At 48.7% G+C, this 24293-nt stretch overlaps 1 protein-coding gene across 1 annotated transcript; it reads right to left on the bottom strand.

The window, feature by feature from the left end:
• Positions 1-16402: 16402 nt before the first annotated feature.
• On the bottom strand, positions 16403-23215 carry LOC123107225 (uncharacterized). Its single transcript, XM_044529225.1, has 6 exons — positions 22985-23215; positions 18926-19060; positions 18687-18846; positions 18349-18446; positions 18074-18175; positions 16403-17423 (listed from the first exon to the last, which is right to left on the bottom strand). Exons 1-6 carry the CDS (start codon positions 23099-23101, stop codon positions 16650-16652), a joined length of 1386 nt encoding a protein of 461 aa, XP_044385160.1. The 5' UTR covers positions 23102-23215; the 3' UTR covers positions 16403-16649.
• Positions 23216-24293: the final 1078 nt, after the last annotated feature.

The raw sequence follows: 24293 nt of genomic DNA, 5'->3' as shown, positions 1-24293 counted from the left end.
TTCAAGGTGGCGCTACATGGTAGCCTTCCACCCGGCCCATGAGACGGCTGCTAAGGCCGTGATATCAAACTTTTGGGTAAGTCCTCTTCAGAAGCACTAGTCTTGAGTTTCTTTCATAGTTTATCATCGAATCGTTTAACTCATCGCTTATTCTATTCTGGTTTTATGATTGCCTCTAGAAATTCTATAGAGTTCTTGAGAAGCACAAGGCCATGGCCGATGAGTATGTGCTATGGGCTGCGAGGAAGCAGACCCGTCAGATACAGTACGAGGTGCGTTGGGTGGCCATCTCACGGTATTATCACGACAAACATGGCGTGAAGGTGACCAAGGAAGAAGCTAAGGCACATGACCTTACCTTGGAACGGGAGCAGTACATGTTGGTAAGCATAACAGACTTTTCATTCCGACGTTTATGGTAAATTTCATTGTTTCGTGTTCACATGCCATTATGCTTCATTATGTAGGCGGCTCCTGATTGGTGCTATCGCCACCCTGAGGGATGGGCGGGATTGGTGGATATGTGGGTCGGCGCAGACACAGAGTTTGCTGCCAAGAGCAGCATAAACAAGGCTAATCGACGACGTGACGGAACACACGGTCAGGGAAACCGAAACCACTGGCACACCAAGAAAATTCAGGTATATCTATGTACATGAAACATTCTTGATCTTCTATTTGCCGTATGTTCTTATGTATGACTAACCTTTGTTTGGCGGTGCAGGAGGAGAAATTGAAGCGGCCGCTCTCAGACATCGAGTCCTGGAGGCTCGCCCGTGTGTGGCCTAATCGCAAGGATGACGAGAGTGAGTACTATGGCAAGGCCGGGGAGAACCTGGAGTCCTACAAGAAGGAGTTTAAGAAGTGGAATCCTGACAAAGGAGACCCCATGTCTGCGGATTCCGACAAGAGGGCGGTGGTGAGCATAGGGCCGAGGAGTCATGGTCGGTCGGCGGTTCTGGATTCGGTGATCACCCCTTCTATCTCCTACAGACGGATCTGAGCTACCAACCCGAGGCCGAGCCCGCGCCCGCACCCGAGCATGTCCACTACACAGGCCATCCTAGCCCAGCGCAACTCTGTAAGTATTTTCCCTCTAATCTTCTTTCTTTCTACTTTTATTTTCCGCTTTGTTATGTATTATGAGTTGCATCATGTCATATTGTAGGCCTACATGGAGTTCCAACGTCAGCAGCTCTACGACTGGAACCAGAGAGTTGCAGCAGCCATGGAGCACAACAGTCGCATGACGCAGCTTATGTTTGCATCCATGGCAACCGGGCAGATTCCTACAATGGAACCACCACCACCACCTCCTGGACCACAACCAGTGGTGCCTACGTTTGAACAATTTCTGGCAGACCACTACAATGTCACTCCGGTTAGTACATCACCAACCTATTCAACCACAACTTCTCGTTTATTCAATACAATCATATATTGCCTTACCATCTCTTTCCAAACATGCAGGGAACCGATGGTGGTGCTACTGATGGTTCCACTCCTGAGTCACGGAGCCCAGTCACTCCGGTCTGGCTTGGCGGCGGCGGTGGCGGTGGCGCTAGCGCTAGCGGTAGTGGTGACGATCTCGGCTTTGGCGGCCTCGGTTTTGGCAGTGGAAGTGATGCCGCTTAAGCCTTTTATTGTGATCATGTTGGACTTGCGATGATGATGCTTCTATGTTGGACTTGCGATGATGCTGCTTCTATGTTGGACTTGCTATTATGTTTATCATGTGGGACTTGCGATGATGATACTTTTATGCTGGACTTGTGATGATGATACTTTTATGTTGGACTTGTGATGATGTTTATCATGTTTGACTTGCGATGATGATGAACTTGTGATAATTATCTTCTCTTCTTTGTTGTGATGATATATATATATATATATATATATATATATATATATATATATATATATATATATATATATATATATATATATATATATGCTGTTATTTGAATTGAAATGTAACAAAAACAGAAAAAAAGAAAATAGTGCATAGCTACACCGACGGTTAAACCGTCGGCATAGCTTCCGGCGTATTACCAGCGGTCGACACGTGGCAGCTTCTGGGAAGCCTGGCGTGAGCTACGCCGACGGTTGGGCCGTCGGCATAGCTTGTGGGGCTATGCCGACGGCCCAACCGTGGCAGCTCCTGCGCGACCCTATCCTGGCGGTACGCCGACGGTTAGGCCGTCGGCATAGCCCTGAGCTATGCCGACGGCCTAACTGTCGGCGTACCGCCAGGACAGGGTCGCGCAGGAGCTACCACGTGTGAGGTGGCGCCGTCAATGTTCGTCAGGTGAAAAATGTCGCCGACGGTGTATGTATGCCGACGGTGGTACAGCCCCCGTCGGCTTAGCTCACTATGCCGACGTTTTTTGTATGCCGACGGCCGACCTGAGGTACGCCGACGTACGAGTTGCCGACGGGGAAATGCCGACGGGGGCCGTCGGCGTAACCCTTTGCCGACGGCTTTTGGCCCTATGCCGACGGTGATGGGCCGTCGGCAACGTATCAAATTCTGGTACGGAGCTTGTTCAATCACCCGCCCACGGAGCTTGTTCTTCGCGTCCCAAAATTCTGGTTGAGAAAGGCCACCCAGTTGGCTGAGCGCAATCCGGAGGAGTGACAACCAGTCACCTGACAACTCATCGTTGCTCATGAGTCGTCGGTCTATTCCCTGCAGCCAGGAAATGATCGGATTAGCGTTATTAATACCAAGTGGTAGTCATCTCAGCAATATCAGACAAATAAGGTATTATTTCAGCTGTGGCCTATTACTCGGTGAATTTCTGCCCTGTAAGAGAATGGTCACATTTAGCTAGCACACAATTGTGAAAGCATGCAATATAACATTATATTAAACAGTTGGACGAACTTGAGGACCATACCAATAAAATGTGCTTCTTCTAATACAAAATGACGGGCATTCTGACCCGCGTTCTTCGAGAAAAGAAAAGAAAAGGTGTATTCAGATCACGTCCAACAATTTACAGGAAATAACAAGGTAAGGTACTGGCGTACTGCCCTAGGTGGTTAATTTTATCTGTACGGAAAAAGAGGCTAGAGGGAAACTGCAAACTCCCCCCCCCCTCCCGGTCGCTCCCGCGAGCGGCCCGGGGGGCAACCCTAGCCGCCACCCAAACTCCCTCCCTCCTCCGCGTCCCTCCTCCCCCGCCGCTGCCGGCAAGCGCCGCCAGCCGAAGCCTGTCCGGCGTTGGCGGCGGCGGGGCTCTCCTCTCCCCTGCGCTCCTCCGTAGTGGGCCGGCGCGGGCCGGCTGGATCGGGCGCAGGCAGCGCGGCGGCGGCCGTTCTAGCGGCGGCGGGCACGTCTTCTGGTGGTGCGCCGGCGGTCTGGGCGGTGGCTTGCGGCGTGGCGGCTGCGGGCTCTAGGATCTCGCGATGGCCGGCCCTTCAGGTGGTGTGCGCGGGTGGGCTCCGGTCAGATCCGGCCGGATCTGCCTCCAGCGCCTCTTCCGGCGGCGCGGGCTGGGTGCAGCAGGGCCGCGGGTGGCTAGCGCCGCCGTGCATAGGGGTGGCGGTGCTGGTGGCGTGGAGGTTGGTGGTGGTGGCGCGTGCGGGCTCCGAGGTACAGTTGGGTGTCCTTCTCGGCTGTGGTCGGCGCGCGGCGCGGGCGGGCTGTCCCTGGATCCCTCCCTGGCGGCAGCGGCGGTGGATCTTCTCCCTCCTTCGTCGGACGAGCGGCCGTGGGTGGCCTCGCGTTGGGTTGTGCCACTAGCAGGGCCGGGGCAAAGTAGGTGCTTCGGGGGGGAGAGTTGGAGGGATGGGGCTTCGACGTGGTCGAGCCGCCGTCACCGGCACCGTGGGTGCCGGGAGTGGCCGAGTGGCACACCTCCCCTTCCCGTTTCCCCGGCCTGAGGCTTCGTGGTTGTTGTCCCATGCGATGTCCGAGGCGGGACGGTCGTTGCCGGTTGCGGCAATGGTGGGAGTTGGCTCCGTCCAAATCCGTCTCCTTTGAGGGTGCTGGGACGGTTTGGATGCTGGGCGGCGGCCCTGACGGTGGGAGATGCATGGATCTTGGGAAGATTGCGCAGCTCGGGTGCGAGCGAGCAGACATGGCCGCGCGGGCGACATGGATGTGGGTGGTTAGCGGAGCAGGGGATGCCGAAGGGTTGGTGCACCGGGGTACATCACTTGCCCAGTCCTCGTACTGGCCGACGGTGGCGGCGTCCGCGGACGTCGTTTCCTCCCTGCAGGCTCCGTCGCGGTGCTCCCTTTCCCTTCGGGTTACTCCGGGTGAAAGCCCGATCTGCGTGATCAGACGGTGGCGGCTATGGTCGTGCCCTTGTTGGAGGCACCGTTTTGGAGTCCTTGCTCCGTCGTTGGTCGTCTCACCTCTCCTCGGTGGTTGCTCATGGTGATCTCTGTCGACTCAAGGCGATGCCTCGTTCCTCATCTTTAGTGTGCTTTGCAGTTCGGGTGTGTCGGTGCCCGGCACCCTTGTATCTCGCCCTGGGTGTGTGTTCTTGCCTTGGGTGTGTGGTGTGTGTAGTGGTGGTGTGTGTTTGTATCGTCTCTCGATTGTAATCGGTGATGGATGCTTTATAATACAAAGCAGGGGAAACCCTTTTTCTTATTAAGGTACTGCCCTAGATACACGGGCGGCCACCACCGGTCTTCCCTCGACCTCCTGCGCCTCCCCCTCCCTCCGCCGCCGCCGGCAATGTCACCGGGCAAAGGCCCTATGGCGCGGCGGCGGCGGACCTCCTCTGCGTCTCGGATTTGAGGTGGCGGCGACCCGATCTTAGTGCCCTACGGCGGTGATGGAGGGCAGCGGCGGCCGGGGCGTGGCGGTTGGCCTGTCGGCGGGGATGGCAGGAGGCGTCGGCGTGGGCTCGATCTACACAAAGGCGGGCGACTGCCGTCGCGTCAAACTACTGCCTCTCATCGGCTGCGGCTACGGTTCGCGGAGGTTCTCCGGTTTTGCCACGCATCACGAGGATTATGGCGGTGGTGATCTCCTCCTCCGCCGGAGGTGGTCGGCAGGTTGTGGCTGGTTTGGTGGATCTCACAATCTGTCATCTAGTCCCGGTTGTGGTCCTCGTGCTCTTCTCGCATCAAGGCAATGTCCTGCTTGGTCGGCCCTCCTCGATCTAGCCATTGATGTGTTTCGGAACGGCCGCCGGAGAATTTGCTAAGGATACCTGGATCGTTTAGTTGCTGGTTGTGCACGTCCTTATCAGCCTACGAGGTTCTGAGGGCGTGGCGCGAAGCTCTGTTAACTGATGACAACTTGGGACATGTCGGCTTCTCGATTTCCATGGTGGAGACAGCAGTGCAGGAGGTCATGGTGGCCGAGATCGAAGGATCAATTACACGGACGGAGTCTTGGAGGCAATGGAGTCAGCCAGGTGTTAGATGACTCTCAGGAGCGGCAGTGATAAGTGGGGCGGCAACACTGGCGGATTTCATCTTTGGTGGTACCTCTCGGGTGCCGAGTCTTGACTTTCAGGGTGAAAACTTAAGGTCTAGCTTTTATTGGTTGTGCCTGGCGATTGCCTTGCTGAAGGAATTGTTTTGAGAGTGCGGAATTTCTCCAGGGTGAAAACCTAAGATCTTGGATCGGGCAACGACGGCGCTTGTACACTGTTCCCTTCTTGAAGGCGTTGCTTTTGGAGACCTTTTATATTTTTCGGGTGTTGTATTTGGTGGTGGTATGAGTGCTGCTGTTGAGAGGAGTTGATTGCTATGGCGGGACTTTTAGTTTTTTCCTTTCTTTTTTTTCTCTTTTGGTTGTGTGCATCCTGGATGTCTCAACAACATCTTATAGATGCAGAGGCTGGGTGTAATTGGTATCATCGCATTATTAATATATTCTCCTTTTCAAAAAAAATATACCACCAATTGTATAGATCAGATGCATAGGACAAGAACACGCAACTGTTGGAACTCTATATATGCAATGTTGAATGCAAGAAAAGCTCCAAGACAATGGACTCTATCTGAAGGAGACCAACAACAAAGGAGAGTAAGTCCAATACTAATGCCGTCACCATTATCGAAGTGATTAGCATCTAATTTTCTTGAAAACTTTTCAACTTTGCAGCCCCTTGTCAAATGACAACTCGGGTTGGATACAATGAACGACAGTATTATTTCCAACTTAGAACTGGGTTAACTTGAATAAGGTGCCAACTGCAGTTATGGTCTGAGGGGTTCCCATTTCATTATCATACATAGCATCGATATGGTCCAACGATTCTTTATCCTGGCACAAATAAACTAAACATTAAGTGCTTACGCAGAAGATACGAGGATCAATGCTTGAATGCCAATCACTTAGAAAGAGAAACTGGTTAGCCTTTTTCCCTCATGTTTCCAGATAATCTTCAAACATACAGATGGGAAACTAAAGCTAACCTTTGCTTCTAAACATACTCCAGATGGATCATCCAATACACTGTATGGTAGGAAGGAGCTTCGAGGTACAAGAGGGGGAGAATCATTCTCTGGTGGACCTGAAACAAATGCATCAGGGTTAACTCAGTGTATTTAGTCCATTGGAAACCAAACGGTATAATCCTTCTGTACACTATGCATGCACACCATTTCTTAGTTGGCAATTTTTTTTGAAGTAAATGACAATGCATCAATTGACCCATTAATCAAGGAACAAAAGCTCTAAGCTTCAAGGTGCCTAACCTTACGTATTCACGAAGTATCAACGAAGTTACTGAGCAAGTTAGCATATGATGGAAAGAAGGAACATCAAAAAGGGAAACCAGTTCAACCATATAATGCGACATGCTACTGATGATGGTATATGGAAAGGCACATGACCGAGTAAATCATGATGCAGTCATCAGTTTAACTGAATTATTGGATGTGTCGGTTTTATGGCATGAATTGAGATAACTGCTACTCCCTCTGTTCGGAATTACTTGTCTCGAAAATGGATGTATCTAGAACTAAAATACATCTAGATGCATCCATTTCTGGTTCCTGGTGGCGGCCCGCCTGACTACTGCGTCGCAGCTCCGGGCAGTGTCTCGGGGCTGCGGTGCTTCTCTTCCGGCCGTGTCTCCGATGGGGACCTCGCCCTTCCTCACCTTGTACATGCCGTGGTGGAGCAGTACTTTATCTCACTCATTGATGGCAGCGAAGATCGGCGGCATGGCACTGTGGAGGCTCGCCGCCCGATGCGCGGAGATGGACTCGCGCAGGAGGAGGTTGCTGTCTGGCGTCATGGTGACGTCGATGGCAGAGTGGCCAGTCAAGGTAGAAGCCTCAATACGATCTGAAGATGGACCTGTGGAAGATGGCGGTGACGACACACGAGTGCGTCTGACCGGATTGTGCCCCAGACCCGGTATGTGGCCGGCTGGGGCTTCCGAATATGTTTCGGTTTCCGGCTTTTGATGTTAGGCTTAGGTGAGTGGTTTGGGTAGTGGCCCAGCTATCACCCCTTTATCATTTTGGATAGAAGTAGCGGCATGTGTTGCCAAGATGGTGGATTCAGACTCATTGTTGTAATACTTTGTAAGGTCCTAAGAATAATCAATAAAGTGGCTGTATGCATCTCCCAGATGCAATGCAGAGGCCGGGGGTCATCCTCCTTTTCTAAAAAAAATACATCCATTTCTGCGACAAGTAATTCCGAACGGAGAAAGTAATATTTAGAATCACATCGTTTTGAAACTTGCTGTTGAATTTGCGCTTGAAATTCATACCATTAGTGCTGTCAATTTTCTATGACTCTTCAAGCTGAGGCTGGATCGCTCTGAGTTCAGGAAGAAAAAGGGTTGAGACTTCAAATTTTTCACCACAAGCGTCTCCATGACGCCAAATAATGAAGTCAGTGTCTCTGGGAGCAGAACATGTGGGAAAATCGCTGGGAGCTGCGTGGAGCCCTTTCTTTGGTGTAGAATGCAGTAATCTTGGCAGGAACAGATTTCTATTTACTTTTCACCAAAAGGCTGATAAGGAGAAGGCTCTAGATGCTGGACCATGGAGTTTTAACAATGATTTATTGGTGATGGAAGATTTTGTGCCTAGTAAAACCATAGACGATTACGAATTCAGGACAATTCCTATATGGGCTAGAGCTTATGGTATCCCGATAGGGATGATGAGTAGAGAAACAGCAGAATTGGTCGGAGAACAAATTGGAGAATTTATTGAAGCAGACCCGGATGTTAATGGTGATTCAATGGGAGTATTTATGCGGATTAAAGTGCGAATAGATATTACAGTCCCAATCATGAGGTTCATTACATCAGTTATCGAAGAAGAAGAACAGGAGCAAGGAAATGAAATGATACTTGGGAGAGATGATGGAGACATAAATGAGAGCAAAAAGGAGGAAAAGATCATCTCCTTTACATACGAATATCTCCCTGACTTCTGCTATAGTTGTGGCATAATTGGGCATACTGAAAAGTCATGCCCAACTAGATCTAGAAGAACAGGGGCCAGACAGTTTGGACCATGGCTGCGGGCTATCATGCACAAGGGGAGCTCAAGTGAAGAAAGAAGCAAAAGCCCAAATGATAAAGGTAGATTCTGGCCAAGCAACAGTGCAGGAAGCAAGGGGAGCAAACAAGGCAGTGATGGGCCATCCTGGCGAAGAGATGAACCAAGCAGAGATGAAAACAAAAGACTACGAATTGGGGAGGAAAAGGAAGTAATAGGCCCTCTCAAGTTAAAACATGAGGAGGACCAGAAACTAACGGAAGGAAGGAAACTAGACTACAGCACCGCAGGTATCCCAGGTGAATTCCTTTCGGAGAAGAAACAAATACCGGAAGCAGAAGGCAGTAAAACCGAACATAACGATAATATTACCACAAAAACAAATCAAGGGTCAGAGGGGCCAAAGATAGATATGCCAACAGAAGAGAAAGAAGGGGCCAAAAAAGAAGAAGAAAGCAAAGTCCAGAAGCCAAGGAAAGACACAAAGCAAGGTACTTTCAAGCGTTTCGAGAAAAGGGGAAATCGACAATACTATTCACTTGTGACAGAAGCAAAGAAGAGGAAGGGTGACACAATGGATGTCGATGATGAGTTAGAGTTAGCGAAGAAGGCGAAGATGGAGGTTGATGGGGATGCAGAAAAAGAAGAATGCACTAACTCGGAATATGGGAACGCCGGGCTGCAGGGTCAGCCTGGCGAGTCAAAATGAGAATTTTAGTGTGGAACTGCCGGGGATTGGGGAACGGCCCGGCAGTAAGAGGACTTCTGGATCTCCAGAAGCAGGTGGACCCCGACATCCTTTTCTTATCTGAAACCAAGAGGGATGAGAGGAGGATGGAAAGATTTAAATGGATGTTAGGGATGGGGAACATGGTAGTCAAAGATTGTGAAGGGAAGAGTGGGGGATTGGCGTTGCTATGGAAAAAAGAAGTAAATCTAGAGCTGCACAACTACTCCAGATATCACATTGATGCTATAATAGAGGAAAGAGATGGTTTCAAATGGCGATTTACAGGCATCTATGGAGAACCAGCAAGTGACAAAAGGAAGATAACATGGAGGTTAATGCGCATCCTAAATCAGCAGTTAAACCTCCCATGGTTATGCGCTGGCGATTTTAATGAGATCATGTATAATCATGAGAAGAAAGGGGGGCCAGCTAGAGCACAAAGCCAAATGGAGAATTTTAGAGCAGCTCTAGCAGACTGTGGATTGACAGATTTGGGCTATGTGGGGGACAAATACACATGGCGCAATCAGAGTTGGGATGTTAAACGCTTTGTTAAAGAAAGATTGGATAGAGCAGTGGGGACGAAGAGCTGGTGCACAAGATTCCCTTACTTCAAAGTTTTAAATGGGGACCCATACCACTCAGATCACAGACCAGTAACCATCCAAATAGAAGAATCTGAGAGTTCACATATGCCCAGGAGAAGGATTCGCAGCTTCAGGTTTGAAGCTAGATGGTTACAAGAAGAGGAATGTGAGTTTTTGGTTAATAATGCTTGGGCTAAAGCTAGCATACAAGGGGAACATAATACCCAGGGGATGTTACGCATGGTAGCAAGAGAGTTAAAGGACTGGGATGCTAATGTTTTAGGCGATCTCCAAAAGCGTATTAAAACCCTTAAGAAAGAACTGGAGGAGGTACGCAGAGGGGACATCAACCAAGAAGGAGTCAGCAGAGAGCACTTATTAATGGAGAAGCTAGACCGTTTGGAACAGCAGCAAGATACGCATTGGAAACAACGAGCCCATATTAAATGGTTGCAAGATGGTGACAAGAACACATCCTTCTTTCATGCTTTTGCCTCCGAAAGAAAGAAAAGGAATACCATTAAGAAACTTAAAAGGGAGGGTGGTAGTTGGGTGGAGGGGCAGGAACATTTGAAAGAGCATATTGCAAACTACTTTTCAAATATATTCTCCTCCACGATGACAGGAGATAATGGGGAAATTATGCGAGTGGTGCAGCCAAAGGTGACGCCAGAGATGAATGACATGCTATGTGCTGAATATACAGAAGAGGAGGTGAAAAGAGCCTTAGATAGCATCGGTGACTTAAAAGCTCCAGGACCTGATGGTATGCCAGCCATTTTCTTTAAAAGGTTTTGGAAAACAGTGGGGAACCAGATCACTAAAGAAGTTCTGCATATATTGAGAGGAGGAGATATGCCTGAAGGATGGAATGATACCCTAATAGTGCTTATTCCGAAGAACACCAAGCCAATGAGCTTAAAGGATCTAAGACCTATAAGTTTGTGCAATGTGGTATATAAGGTGGTCTCTAAGGCAATCACAAATAGACTCAAGGAAATTCTCCCCCACATTGTCTCCCCTAATCAGAGTGCCTTTGTACCCGGAAGACTAATTTCAGATAATATTCTATTGGCATATGAACTAACACATTTCCTACAAAGGAAAAGAAGGGGTCCCGTGGGCTATGCGGCCATCAAACTGGACATGAGCAAAGCTTACGACCGCGTTGAATGGAAATTTTTAGAAGATATGATGAAAAGATTGGGTTTTGATAGGAATTGGATCAGACTGATAATGAAGTGTGTCTCAACTGTCAAGTACCAAATCAAGGTGAACCAAGATACAACTGATATGATTACACCCCAAAGAGGACTGCGCCAAGGAGATCCACTTTCCCCTTATTTGTTCGTCATCTGTGCTGAGGGGTTCTCCTCTATGTTATATGAAGCTGAGATGAGGAGATCACTAAAAGGAATCAAGGTATGTAGGGGAGCCCCTAGTGTAAGCCATCTATTCTTTGCGGATGATTCATTACTTCTATTGGAGGCCAATGCTGAAAGTGCTCAGGAAATTAATAGAATTCTAAATCTTTATGAAGCTGCTTCAGGACAAGTGATTAATAAAGATAAATCCTCAATACTATTCAGTGCAAACACAAGGCAAGGGTTGAAGGAAAAAATGAAAAGCATTCTGCAAGTTACCTCTCAAGGTCTATTCCCAAGATATCTTGGTGTTCCATCCTATGTGGGTAAGGCCAAAGCAAGAACCTTTGAGTATGTAAAAGAGAGGGTGTGGAAAAAGATCCAAGGATGGAAGGAAAAACTCCTATCGAAAGGTGGAAAAGAAATCCTCATTAAAGCGGTAGCACAAGCAATCCCGGTGTATTCCATGGCTTGCTTTGATCTAACCAAGACCCTATGTGAAGAGTTGAGCAATATGATAAATAGATACTGGTGGAGCCAAGTGGATAAAGAGAATAAAATACATTGGGCTAGCTGGGAGAAGATGACGAAGACGAAGAAAACAGGAGGCTTGGGATTTAGGGATCTCCATGCCTTCAATCTGGCCATGCTTGCAAGGCAAGCATGGAGGCTCATTCAAAACCCAGCTTCCTTATGTGCGCAGGTCCTGTCAGCAAGATACTATTCAGATGGCTCAGTTCTTCAAGCCAGGCCTAGAAGCGGCATATCCTACACATGGCGCAGTATACTAAAAGGAGTAGATCTGCTCAAGAAAGGGATCATATGGAGAGTAGGCAGTGGTAGCAACATCAATATTTGGTCTGATCCCTGGATTCCAAGAGGAAGTACTAGGAGAGTCATCACACAGAGGGGTGGAAATGTTGTAACTAAAGTAAATGATTTGATTGATCCTACCACAAACAATTGGGATGAAGACTTAGTTAGACAAACCTTTCTCCCTGAAGATGCAAATATTATTCTACAAATCCCAATTCATACACATGAAGATGATTGCATAGCATGGCATTATGATAAAAAAGGTATATTTTCGGTGAAATCAGCTTATAGAGTTGCTGTAGACACCACGGCTCGTGAATCTATTTCAGGACTAACTTCTTCCTCAAGTACAGATGAAGATACATGTGGTTTTAATTGGCCAAAGTTGTGGTCGCTTCCCCTCCCCAACAAGGTTCTTCACTTCTTATGGCGCATGTCCACAAATACCTTACCACTGCGCATGAAGCTCCAGCAAAGAGGTATGCAAGTTGACACCCGTTGTCCAATCTGTTTTCGGTTGGATGAGGATGGTGGCCATTGTTTCATTAAGTGTAAGAGGGTAAAGGATGTGTGGAGGAAAGCTCAGTTGGAGCATGTCAGATTACAAATTCTAGATTGTACTGATGCACTGAGCTGTATGGAGAAAATATTGAACCTCAATGAAGAAGAAAAAATTAAATCATGCCTGCTTCTCTGGCGTTGGTGGCATGAGAGGAATAGAGCAAATGCAGGAAATGAAATTAAACCTTCTGATGAAATATGTCATTCTATTAACTATCTTTTTATGCAATTTTCTAAGGTAAGGCAAGAAGGGAGAATACAAGAGCAACAACAAAAAGAAAGATGGTCCAGACCTCCACCGAAGATCTTGAAAATCAACACTGACGGCGCCTACCTGAAGGAATCAAATTCTGGAGGTTGGGGCTTTGTTATCAGGAACGATTGTGGTATGGTAATAGCAGCTGGTGCAGGAAATTTGGGGCAAGTTTCGAATGCGCTCCATTCGGAGGCAATGGCAATGTTGCATGCCATAAACGCAGCTATTCAGATGGGTTGTCACTGTGTCATAATGGAGACTGACTCTGTGCAATTTCAGTCAGCAGTGAACAATGAAGACTATGATCTCTCTACATTAGGAGCTATTTTCAAAGATATTAAATTTAAGCTGAGAGTAAGCTTCAATCATGTAACTGTTGTGTCTTGTCCTAGAACTTGTAATGTAGTGGCACACTGTTTAGCAGCGTATGGTACTAAACTAGGAGCTGGCATAAGTGAGATTTGGCTTGATGAATGTCCAGACTTTGTAAATGACGCTGTTGCTGGCGACTTGTCCAGCATTGGTTCTTAATGGAATGTTTCGTGTTCTCTTTCAAAAAAAAAAAAATAATGAAGTCAGTGCCCTGCTAATGTTCAACTGGAACTAGGAAACATCACAAATACACATAGGATAGTTAGGTCCCTGATCTAGCTTCATCTCGTCATCGAAGCCTGGAATTGTTGATAAATGAACAGCCATCAGTGAATCAAAAGTAGTTCCTAAAAGTTCCTTTATCTGCTGCAAAAGAATTAGATAGTTGTGTTCACATGATCATCATCAACCTAAATTGCTTCAAAAAAATCATTAACACAATCAATGAGTAGGTTAGTCATAAATTCCTACTGGCCTTGCCAACACTGACCACACTGAAGTAAAAAAATATGCAAACTAAAATAGAAGCTGAAAAGCTTAAATACAATGAGCAAAGGAATCATATGGTCTTTGACGGTGCCGCTATGCTTGCATGTGTCCATTAGCACTTGCGCGCCTCAAAACTCAAAACGGAACATATTACCAAAAACTCTCCCCATCCTGCATCCCCCTCCCCCGGAGGGAACCCTAGCGCTCGCTGCGGAGGAGGCGAGCCCACGACCGGCAGGGCTGTTCTTTTGGGAGCAACGAACTAATTGGGTTTCTGTTTGGGTGGATTCTACATGTCCAATTAGACCATAAAATTCCACCGGAATTAAGCCCTGATTGATTCCTTATTAATGGAGATTTGTTTTGAGTTTAAGAAACTTATTTATTTAAGTTGTGAGACATTGCAAGACAACCAAACACTATTTCATAACTAGGACTTTCAGACAACTTTTTGTTAAGGCTCGATGGCAAGCACGCCCAGACACTATTTCGTAATTAGGGTTTTTGGACAACTTGGTGTTAAGGCTCGAGACGATCATTGCATGTGATTTTCCTTCCGGAAAAAAAATGAGCCAAGCCATTTTTTGCGTTAGCAAACCACTTCATCTCATGTGACATGTCGGCATCTATTCCAAAAAGGCCCCCGCGTCGCTCCCGCAGGGGCGACCCGGGCGGCACAAACCCTAGCCCGCCGCCGGGGCTCCCTCCCCCTTTTCCTCTCCCTCGTCGCCGCCGGAGGGGGTCGCCGGAGCGCCGCGCGGCCACCGGGGATGGTGGCGGCGAGGATCTGGTCGCTCCGCCCCTGTGGAGGATCTCGGAGCCGAGGTGGCGACCTCGGGCGGTGGTGCTGCGTCGTCCTCAGCAAACGGCGGCAGCGGGTGCTGGCCGTCCATCTCGGCCGTGCGGGCGGCGCGGTGACGGCGGGCGATGGCTGTGGTGCGCGGTGGCCTCGGGGCACCCGCATCAGATCTGAAGGCATCTTCCTCTTCAACCTCCTGTCACCCTCGTCTCAGGTCCGTTCTTCGGCGGCCTCCGGGCACCGTAGCCTTGTCTGCTCTCGAGGTGGGGGTGGGGAGAGGGGACCGGAGAAATCCGTGGCTGGCTATGCCGGCCTGCCGGCGGCGACGCCCATGGGCGCCGTCCCCTACCTGTAGGCGCTGGTAAAAATGCCCCTTTCCCCCTCCTCTTCCTCCCGTGTTGCTCGTGGACCAGGTGAAAACCCAAATCCCTCGGGATTGGGCGGCAGCGACGCCGTGGGCGCCGTCACCCTCAAGGGGGTGCCGTCTTTGGTGAGCTTTGGGGGAAGTGTGCTTGTTCCGGTTGGGGGTTGCTCGGTCTTCAGCAGCCTTGCCGTGTAGCTTGCTTCTCCTCGTGTGCAGATAACAGTTATTGCCGATGCTTGCCTTGGATGAGCTCCAAGTAGTTTGGCGGTGGTGTCCTGGTGTGGTATTCCGGTTGGCAACGGCGTCGGTCGCTCTTTAGCCCTCGGGTGGGCGTCTCCACCTTTCGACGGATCGGCGCCCTTCGTGCCAGGGCGAGGGGGCAGGGAGCCCCCTTCAGAGGTGGAGGAGGGCGACATCGACGGCCAGAGCCCATGGAGCTGACAACGGAGCTCCTTCAACTACTGTTTGTTTTCCCCAAGCTTTGCTGGTGCCTGCGTGTTGTTCTGCTCGCCGTGGAGGGCTTCTTCGACTTCTAGCTGGACTTGTGCTTTAGTTTCCATATCCTTGCTAGTAGTTTGTAGTAGCCAGATAGCTTTTACACAGCACCTTGTATCGGCTTGCTGTTTTGTTCTTTGTTTCCTTTGTTTGTTAGATGTAATCCTGGCCGGTTGATGGCTTTGTTAATTCAAAGCCGGGCTCTTCTTGAGCCTTCGTTCTAAAAAAAAATCTATTCCAAAAACAACCTTCTAGTAATTGAATGAACGCTACCGTTTTTTAGTATTAATTTTTTCTTTTGTATGGAGTGATAGGTAAGGTAATAACACCGAGGAAAGCCACATAAGTACGGAAGGCTTCAACACCACATCACTTACTTCAAATCGGGGAATAGACACGAGCACTCTCTGAGTGGGAACTGATGATGGCGGCCGTTGATGTTGCTTCGCTCACTACAGGATTGCGTAGTGTTGACCTACTAATTTGGTTGATGGTGATTTCATACGTCTTGGACTTTGCCTAGCATTGGAACGCCTTCCTTTCTCACGGTTGGGGGGGTACCTGCTTGGGACACTTGCTCGCCCAGGTGTTTACGCAGCCGGATACGAGTCTGATCCCACTTTTTCTTTTTTGACAGAGGGTCTGATCCCACATATTCCCACTTAGCGTTGACATCTACTTTGACATAGGAGACTATAAGATGGTATGACCATTTAACATTATATATGCTGTTTTTTGTGTAGATAATGGTAAGATTTCCCAACGGCGAGAGAAGGCAGCAGAGCTTCCGTCACACGGACACAATAAGAAAAATCTACAAGTATGTTAATTCCTTGGGCAAACCTGGCATAGGACAGTATATATCAACAATTCTAAGGAGAGTTACCCAAGGTAAACCTATACGGGCATCAGCAGCTAGAGATGTCTTTGAGATGCAGGTTTCCATCCGAGTGTGATGCTGTACAATGATCAACTTCAGTAAAACATGCTGTAACAACGAAACTGAATGCAAATTTGATGTAAATCATGTAATACAAACATGCCGAGGTATACATGATTACATGTAGACAAATTATCTTATTTGTTTGAATGCAAGCAGCTAATTAATTTCATCACCATTTGCCATATATGTCTCAACAGCCATCATATATTGTAGGGTGTCACAGACAGCCCATTTAGGCTTTGCACATACATCAGTTTACAACACAAGCAGGGGTCTGAGATTACAACAACATGAGTTCACGGTGCCACGTCTGGGTCCCTAAATAACACCATCCAAGTCCAAAAGGAGTAATGAATTACAACGACACAGGTTGGTTGGATTGTAACCATCATTATTGATGAATATAAACTGGTGCAATGCATGCATATCGCTCACAGCCTGGCCCTGGCTGATACTACTGAGGAGCTTGCAATTGCAGGTGGTACCTCATCCCCATCATCCAATGGTTTCATCTCCTGCTGCGCCTCGTTAGAGACGAACACAGACCAACCAATGTATCCTTTGACAGCATGGGCATGAAGTCCATGCATCTCCCCCGACTTCCTTTTCAGCTCCGCAATTCTTTGATCCAACTCCTGCGTCTGGGTTGGGGAACCATCGAGCTCTTCCACCATCTTCTCTATCTCCGCGATCAGCAGCCGCTGCTTCAACGCGTGCTTCCTCAAACGTTGCAAAGACTTGGAACGCTCATGGAAAAGGGACATGAAGCTGACCGCGAGAAGACGTTGGACATCATCGTGATCGATGCCAATAAAAGCAGAAGCCACGGCACCGCCTCGGATGACCGTGGCACCGTCATCTAACCGCCTGCTCCTCTGCCCAGGCGGGACGGGCAGAACTTCAAATGGAGTGCCTCCGAACTCACAGGGGAAATGCTGTCTCATCGTGATAACGGCCAGCATCGCCGCATCCTGCAGGGCGTCGAAGAGGTGGTCGCGCGTAGCTTCCAATTTAACCGACCAGCCAGAGCGCTGCTGTAGCTTGATCCATACTCGATGCCCAGTAACCTGATCCTGACAGGTGATCAGTTCTTCCAGAAACCTTGGTTGGGAAAATCCACCCAGGTGGCTGATGGCAATCTGCAGGAATGACAACCAGCCACCACCTGACAGCTCGTCGTCGCTCATGACTCGTGGATGTAGTCCCTGCAGCCAGTAAATGATGGGATCAGCGTCGCCAATAGTCAACTCAGCACTCAGCAGTATAAAAGGGAAAAAGAAGTCAATGTTTCAAAGCTGTAGTTGTATATATAATCTTATAAACCCGGGCATATAGTCTACAAATATTGCATGAAGCAACACCAAATACCCTGCAACCACCGCAAAGCAAACATAACACCTTATTACATTAATTAAGAACATCTCCAACAAATGAGGTAAAACAGCAGCAGTGCAAAAAATTGTAATTTGGGGCCCAAAAACCAGTTACAACAGATGACGCATCTCTATTTTGTGATGAAAAATTTTGGGGCAACCTCAAATTTTAGCTGCTGCTGCATATTTGCAGCGCCACTAGCGGCTGCCCAAATTTTTTTACAGCTGTGGCTGGTCACCCCGGGTATAAAAAATGAAGACCAAAAACCAAACCTGAAAAGACCGAATAAAAACCGGTTTGCAAAACTACAGGACCAGACTAAGTACGGTCAAATCGGTCCTCTATTATGCAGGACCGAATAGTCCATATAGACCGATTTAAAAGCCCACACGCACAACACAATATCCAGGTCATGTTTATCTAATCTTCTGTAAAAAATAATCTAACTTGAAAAGGTGACTGCAGTTTAGGAGGCACTGACCTGTTCAAACGCAGACAACCAACTATCGACTTCGGTGCTTGTGTTTCCAGAGGATCTCATTTCATCATCATAAAGATCATCCATATGATCCAATAACCCATCCTGGCACAAGTAAACTAAGCGTTAGGTGTTTCAGGCACAAGACATGAGGATAATGCTTGAAGGCCAATCACTTAGAAACGAAGTTGGTTAGCACAAAAGTGTCTTTCTCCAGTGCCCTCCGGCCTCATGTTTCCAGATAATCTTGAAACACAGAGATGAGAAACTAAGCTAACCTTTCCTCCTGAATATTCTTCTGGTCCATTTTCCGATATATTGTATGGTTCAAATGAACTTTGAGGCAACAAATGGTGAGCAGCCATCTCTGGTGGACCTGAAACAAATGTCGCATCAGGGTTAACTCACAGTGTATTTAGTCCCATTGGAAATAGGCATGCAATTCAACCATACCTAAACATGCTACTGATGACGATATGTGAAAACTGAAAAGGAACATGACCGAGCAAAACTCGATAAAGAGTTATCAGCCTAATTGAATTATTGGATGTCTCAGTTTTATACCATGCATTGACATAATTACTAATATCTACAATCACATCAGTTTGGAACTTGCCTTCAAATTTGGGCTTGAAATGCAGGCGAGTAGCGCTATCAACTTGCTCTGACTCTCCAAGGTGAGGCTCGACTACTCTGTGTTCAGGAACAGAAGGGATTGAGGCTTGAAAATTATCGCCACAGGCGTCTCCATGACACCCATTAATGAAGTTGGTGCCCTGCCAATGTTCAACTGGAACTAGTAAACATCACAAATACACATATATATCTAGGATACCGAGGAATAGGGAAAATAACCTTCATGCTTCTAATAGGTCCCTGACCTAGCTTGACCTCATCCTCGGAGCCTGGAAGTGTAGATAAAGGAACGGGCATCGAATCAAAAGAAGCTTTCCCGCGAACTGCTGATCCTGAAAGTTCCTTTCTCTGCTGCTGCAAAAAAAAAATGTTTCAAAAAATCATCAACCTAAAACATGAATAGATTAATCTTAAGTTCTCAGTGCTACTGAGTTTCGTCAAAAAACTTTAGGTTGATGTTCATTTCTCGCGAGTGATACTAATACAAAAAGGAAAAACATAAATTCCACACTTTCTTTTTCCGGAACACATAAGAGCTTTGCATGTTGATTCATTAAGGAATGGAGGAAAAACAGTACAAAGTAGAGTTTATAAATAAGCAGGCAGAGCCGCTGATCCACCAGCACTGGCACTAATAGCTACTGATCACTAGTTTCTCTGTTGCCTAACCCTTTGCCTACTCCTACTGTAGTGATCCCACGCATGGACCAAGAGGTTCCACTCACCCAAAATCCTAGAAACCACAGCAGGTTCAATGGCGGCATGTTATCAAAAACACGACTATTTCGTTCTTTCCAGAGGTGAAAGATGATCAGAGCGACGAGGGTGTTGACCTCCTTTTTTTTTCTTCTACGAGGCACTCCACTGTGAACCTGCTCCCACCAGTCTACTAAAGCTGAATTAGCTTGCGGCACGGCACCACCAAATCAAGTTGTCTGAACACCTGAAACCAAACTGCCCTCGAGAATGGCCATTGGATAAGAAGGTGGTTTAGCGTCTCCGGCACTTGATCACATAGGGGTGCAGGCAGTAGGGTGGGGGAGCCCTCTGTAAATTAAGCGATCAGCTGTCCAACACCGATTATGAATGGCGAGCCAACCAAACAATTTCAGATGCAATGGTGCAGAGGAATTTTACAGCTGCTTCGCGCCTGGCAGCAACGAAAAATGCCCTGTATCCAGTTTTGGCCGGCGTAAACACCACTCTCCGTCCAGATCCAGCTAAAACGGTCCTTAATATTAGTCATCGAGTGACGTTGACGGCTGGTCAATATCCAGAATTCGCAGAATTGAACGATCATCGCAGCTGAGAAATCTCCCTTGATGCCTGCGATCCGAGCAATCGTCCGGCCGGCCGGCCCTCTCCCCCTTCGGTTAGCTCGCTCGTCCCCCATAGGCGACAAGCAAACCCTAGCCCCCCTCCCCACCCCTCTCCCCTCCCACCGCCGTCGGCGTGGAGAGTGGCGCGGGGGCTCTTGACGGCGGCGATGCGGCTCTGCCGGCGTTAGTCCGGCTCAGGTGGTCATCGGTGCGGCGGCGCGGCGGTTGGCTGCGGGGCAGTGTGGTGGTGCGGGCGTGGCCAGTGGCGCCTACTCGGCCCAGATCTAGGCCCCATCTGGGTCAGGGCGGGCCGGCTGTTTGTTGCCAGGCGGCAATGCTCCCTGGAGGTGGAGGTGGTGCGTCGGCGGTCTCCGGGTGGTGGCGGCGCTGTCAGCCGGCATGTTGCAGCGTGGAGGCGGGGGCTTTGTGGGCCTCGTCTGGGCCCAGCCGGGCCAGTAGGGGCCTGGTGTGTCCCCGTTGCCACGTCTGGTCGGCTGCCACGAGGGCAGTGGAGGTTGTTCCCTCCCGCACGGCTATGTTGTTGTTGTCCCCGTTTTCGCTATCACCTCCTCTTTCCTCTAGGCTTCGTGTCCGGTGACCACAGTCAGACGATGAGGAGGGTGCCATGATCGTGGTGACGCATGCTGGTGGGCGGCAAGTTGGGTGGAGCACTCCAGATCGGCCGGCAACGACGCGGTGACACCTGCGGGTGCTGCCGTTCCTTCCTGAAGGGCCTCGGGTATACCCCTTTCCCGCTGCCCTCCGTGTATCGGGGGAAACCCTAGGAGTAGTCCGGGCAGCAACGGCGTCGTCGTCGCTTTCCTTCTTGAAGGTCTTGCTCGGTACACGGTGATTTGGAGGCTAGGAGCGCGGTGGGACTTCTCCAGAGGGAGCAGTGGTTCCGGTCATCTTCGTTTTGTCGATCTGCCGGTGTTGGCATTTGTTTTTCTCTTCTTCCTCTCATTTTTCTTTTGGGCTTGGTTGTGCTACACCCCAGCAAGCTTGTTGTATCGTGTGGTTGGCCGTTGCTTTATAATATAAAGCAGGGGAAACCCTTTATCATCGGATGCCTATGATCCATGCATTGGAGAAGAGCCGCCTTACCAGATAGCTTCCTCGACGCAATAGATGATGAATCAAAAAGATCTGGTTCCAGCTCCTTGGGAGCAGCTATGCAACCATCTGTCTGTCCAGAACTTTGCAGCGTTATCGTTCCCCAACGTGCATATAGTTGAGGCGTGGAGCATTGTCGTAGCCTCCGACAAGACATTAACGGTCAAACCTTGCCACGACCTAGCATCGTCAACCCTGGCCTACCACGGCCACCTGATTCTGAGAGCAGCATTCAGAAGCCGCTGGTTATGAATTCCGAGGCCCCCATATTCGATCGGCCAATAAACCATTTCCCATGCAATCTTGAAGTGTCCACGCTTTTCTTCCTCTAGTCTTCTCCAAAGGAAGTCACAACAGATTTTCTCAATTTTCTTGATAACCCATGGGTGTAGATCAAATGATAGCATATGGTAAACTGATGTTGCTATGAGAACACATTTGATCAAGATGACGTTGAATAGTAGGTTGCCCTTCCATGCTGGCATGTGGTTTGCCACACAGTCAGCCAGTTTCATGAGCTCCTCTTTCCTCAATGGTCCCATGCTCAAGGGTAGGCCTAAGTAAGTGCAAGGGAACAAACCAATTGTACATGGCAAATCCACCGGGAGGTCCTTGTTCACCTCCGGGCCACATCTGATAGGGATGAATGAGCTCTTGGCCAAATTGACAAAAAGATCAGAGGCATCACCAAAGATGCCCAACATATCAGCCACAACTCTTAGCTCGAACCGGTCTGGTCTAACGAACATGGCCATTTCAGCAAAAAGGGAGAGCATGTGCTTAATTCCCACATGCCACATCCAAGAACGATTTCAGCAGTCTCACCTCTTCCACATGGACAAACATCATTGGGGAGATTGGATCACCTTGTCTTAAGCCACCAGCATGCCAAACTGTGCTCCCAGGGCAACAATTTATCACAATCCAAGTAGAAGAGGAGGCAAGAATTGAGGATATTAAAATCGCCACATGGGTCCACATCCCCTGTGTTCCAGAATTTCCAAGAGGAAGGGCCAAGGCGCCGAATCAAAGGCTTTCACCACATCTAATTTTAGGAATAAGGCAGCAGGCACCCTGCTTTCGATGCAAAGTTTTTATAGCGTGGTGGACCAAGGCGAAGTTGTCTTGAATGCACCGCCTCCCGAAGAATGCACTTTGATTGCGTGGGATAAGCTGATCAAGTTTCAGTACTAGCTTGTTGGCGAAAGCCTTAACGATGATTTTTGTAGCACTGTGGATGAGACTGATTGGCCTGAAATCAGTGATATCCACCGCCCCCTCCCACTGCGACGGCTGACGGGAGGGTGGAGCGTAGCACTTGCGCCTGCCACGGCCACGGCCACGGCGATGGATCTGCTGAAGTGAACATCAGGAAGGCACAAGCACGATCCTCGTCCAAGTCTGCAACAAGCGCCTGGTTGGGGTCAGCATTCGGGGTTAGGGGTGGGGTCTCTGTCCACACCAAGCTTCTGACAGGAGAGTGTGAGCACAATGGAGAAGACATGGCCAGTGCCTCTCTACCAGGTGAGCGAACGGGAGTGGAGGTTGGTGAGCATCTGCCGCCCACGACCTCAGCGTTTGGCGCCACAATTGCCTGCACAGGCGAACACCGAACGGAGACCACCAGGGCGCTCCTCGGGATCCACCATTGCCACCTGAACCGATTGAATTAGGCAGTGGCGTCTCCTCTGCAGAAGGATCAGCCAGCGAGAAACGAACAACAAACCCTCGGGAAGGATCCACCCGACCCAACGCCCTACCCTAGCCCTAGGGGTCCATGCCCGCTGGAGGCCGGCGGCGGCGCACCGATTTCGCTCGAGATGGGGGTCAAGTCGGACGCACGCACCTCAGATTTGGAGGAGCCGAGCACGGCGTCGGCGAGGGCGCTGAGGGGGTTGGCGGAGGAGGACGATCCCGCCGCCGCACAGCCGGCGCGACCGGCCACCAGATAGCGCATGCTCATCCCCGCCGGCCGCCGACCACGCCGACCGCGTGTCCACACTAGTAACCGACGGCGGCGTCGGAGCGCTGCTGGGTTGGGAAAAGGCGGCCCGATCGGGGGGTTTTGACTTTTGATTGATGCGGCACTTGTCTCGGGCCCTGTCTACGGCTATCATCGGCGATTAGGGCTCCTTGTCCGATGCCACTTGCCCACCGGCCCCGCGTGGGAATTGCGATGGCCCATTTTGAGTTGCACGAATTTCGTGCCAAATTTTATGAGAATTTTGACACAAATAACCAAAGAGGGCAATTTTCACATATTTCAAACGAAACACAATTTCCCCCAAAAAATAGCCATGATTTCGGCTATACCTTGTACCGTCGCTAAAAACTCAAATACATGTATCGGGAATTAAACATGTCTACTCTTCCTACCAAGCGAAATAGGTTTCATTTTTTATTTACTTTCTCGAAACAATTTTTTTGTTCAATCTTTCGGAAATGATCCAAATAGGCCACTCATCAGTGTTTTGTGTGTGCGACTACATAGAGCCACTAAGAGCGTGCATCATTTGGTAGATCGTCACAACATAAGCAACTTTCTTGTTTGAGTTTGAGTTGCGAGAACCTTATAAGAGCACACTATTTCGTAATTAGAGCTCTCGGACGTTGGCCTGGCCTTAAGGTTCGGGATGTTGATTGCATGTAAATTTCTTGTTTTAAAAATCTCTATTATCAGCCAGGCCATGTGTAAGCGTTATCAAACCACTCTATTTCATGTGACATGTCGGTGTCTATTCCCAAAAGAAAACCTTCTAGATATTAAATGTGCATAAGCTTTTGGTTATTGATTCATGGCTTTGTATGAGGTGTTAGGCAGCACCAATGCAAGCCACATAACTACGTAAAAGTCAAGAAATGTGAGGATATCCATTAAATAGGTCATAGACATGGACTGTCAACAACAACAACCTCAGAAATTGAATGTACGTAACTTCTTGGATGTTAATTTTTGATTTTGTATGGGGTGTTAGGTAAACTGATGCAAACCACGTAGCTATGTAAAAGGCCAAGCACTACCAGAACAATAAATGTATTTATACTACCAACAACTGCACAATGTGCAATACAAAGAGAAGAAATAAAAAAAACTTCAATACAACACTCGGTTGAGTCATGTGGTTTTCACCTACTCCTTAATGAGGAAAATGATT

The sequence above is a fragment of the Triticum aestivum genome, chromosome 5A (assembly GCF_018294505.1).
Source record: "Triticum aestivum cultivar Chinese Spring chromosome 5A, IWGSC CS RefSeq v2.1, whole genome shotgun sequence".
NCBI classification, from domain to species: domain Eukaryota; kingdom Viridiplantae; phylum Streptophyta; class Magnoliopsida; order Poales; family Poaceae; genus Triticum; species Triticum aestivum.
This window is presented reverse-complemented; position numbering and strand designations above follow the sequence as displayed.